Source organism: Pterocles gutturalis, unplaced genomic scaffold (genome assembly GCF_000699245.1).
Source record: "Pterocles gutturalis isolate BGI_N339 unplaced genomic scaffold, ASM69924v1 scaffold36766, whole genome shotgun sequence".
Taxonomy (NCBI): Eukaryota; Metazoa; Chordata; class Aves; order Pterocliformes; family Pteroclidae; genus Pterocles; species Pterocles gutturalis.
In genome coordinates this window covers 15,969-16,231 of record NW_010106695.1, presented here as the reverse complement: position 1 = coordinate 16,231, position 263 = coordinate 15,969, and the positions used below count along the sequence as shown (strand labels likewise).

Here is a 263-nt window from a genome sequence, read left to right as displayed (position 1 = left end):
CAGCCCCCCGAAAAAACAGAGATGGGTTGTCAGGTAGCGGGTTTATTCTTCAATTTTCTTTCCAGGGAGCAGAGCAGCCGTGGCCGGCGAGGGGCTGGGTGTTTGGGGAGCCATCCCCGTGTCACACGGTGCAGTTTCCCTCCCCGTACCGCCGGCACTTCATCACCTTCAGGTAGGTCTCCACCTTGTGCAGGTCCTTCTTGAAGCAGGACAGCAGGCCGTAGTTCTTCAGCAGCGCGTCCTCGTTGCGCAGGTGGATGTCG

The 263-nt window shown here is 59.3% G+C and overlaps 1 protein-coding gene across 1 annotated transcript in view; it reads right to left on the bottom strand.

The window, feature by feature from the left end:
- Positions 1 to 121: 121 nt before the first annotated feature.
- LOC104472273 (somatotropin) overlaps positions 122 to 263 on the bottom strand; it is a 4,129-nt gene continuing 3,987 nt past the window's right edge. Inside the window, exon 5 of the mRNA XM_010087870.1 lies at positions 122 to 263. This exon is cut by the window's right edge and continues 68 nt beyond it. Coding sequence (XP_010086172.1) covers positions 122 to 263 — 142 coding nt within the window.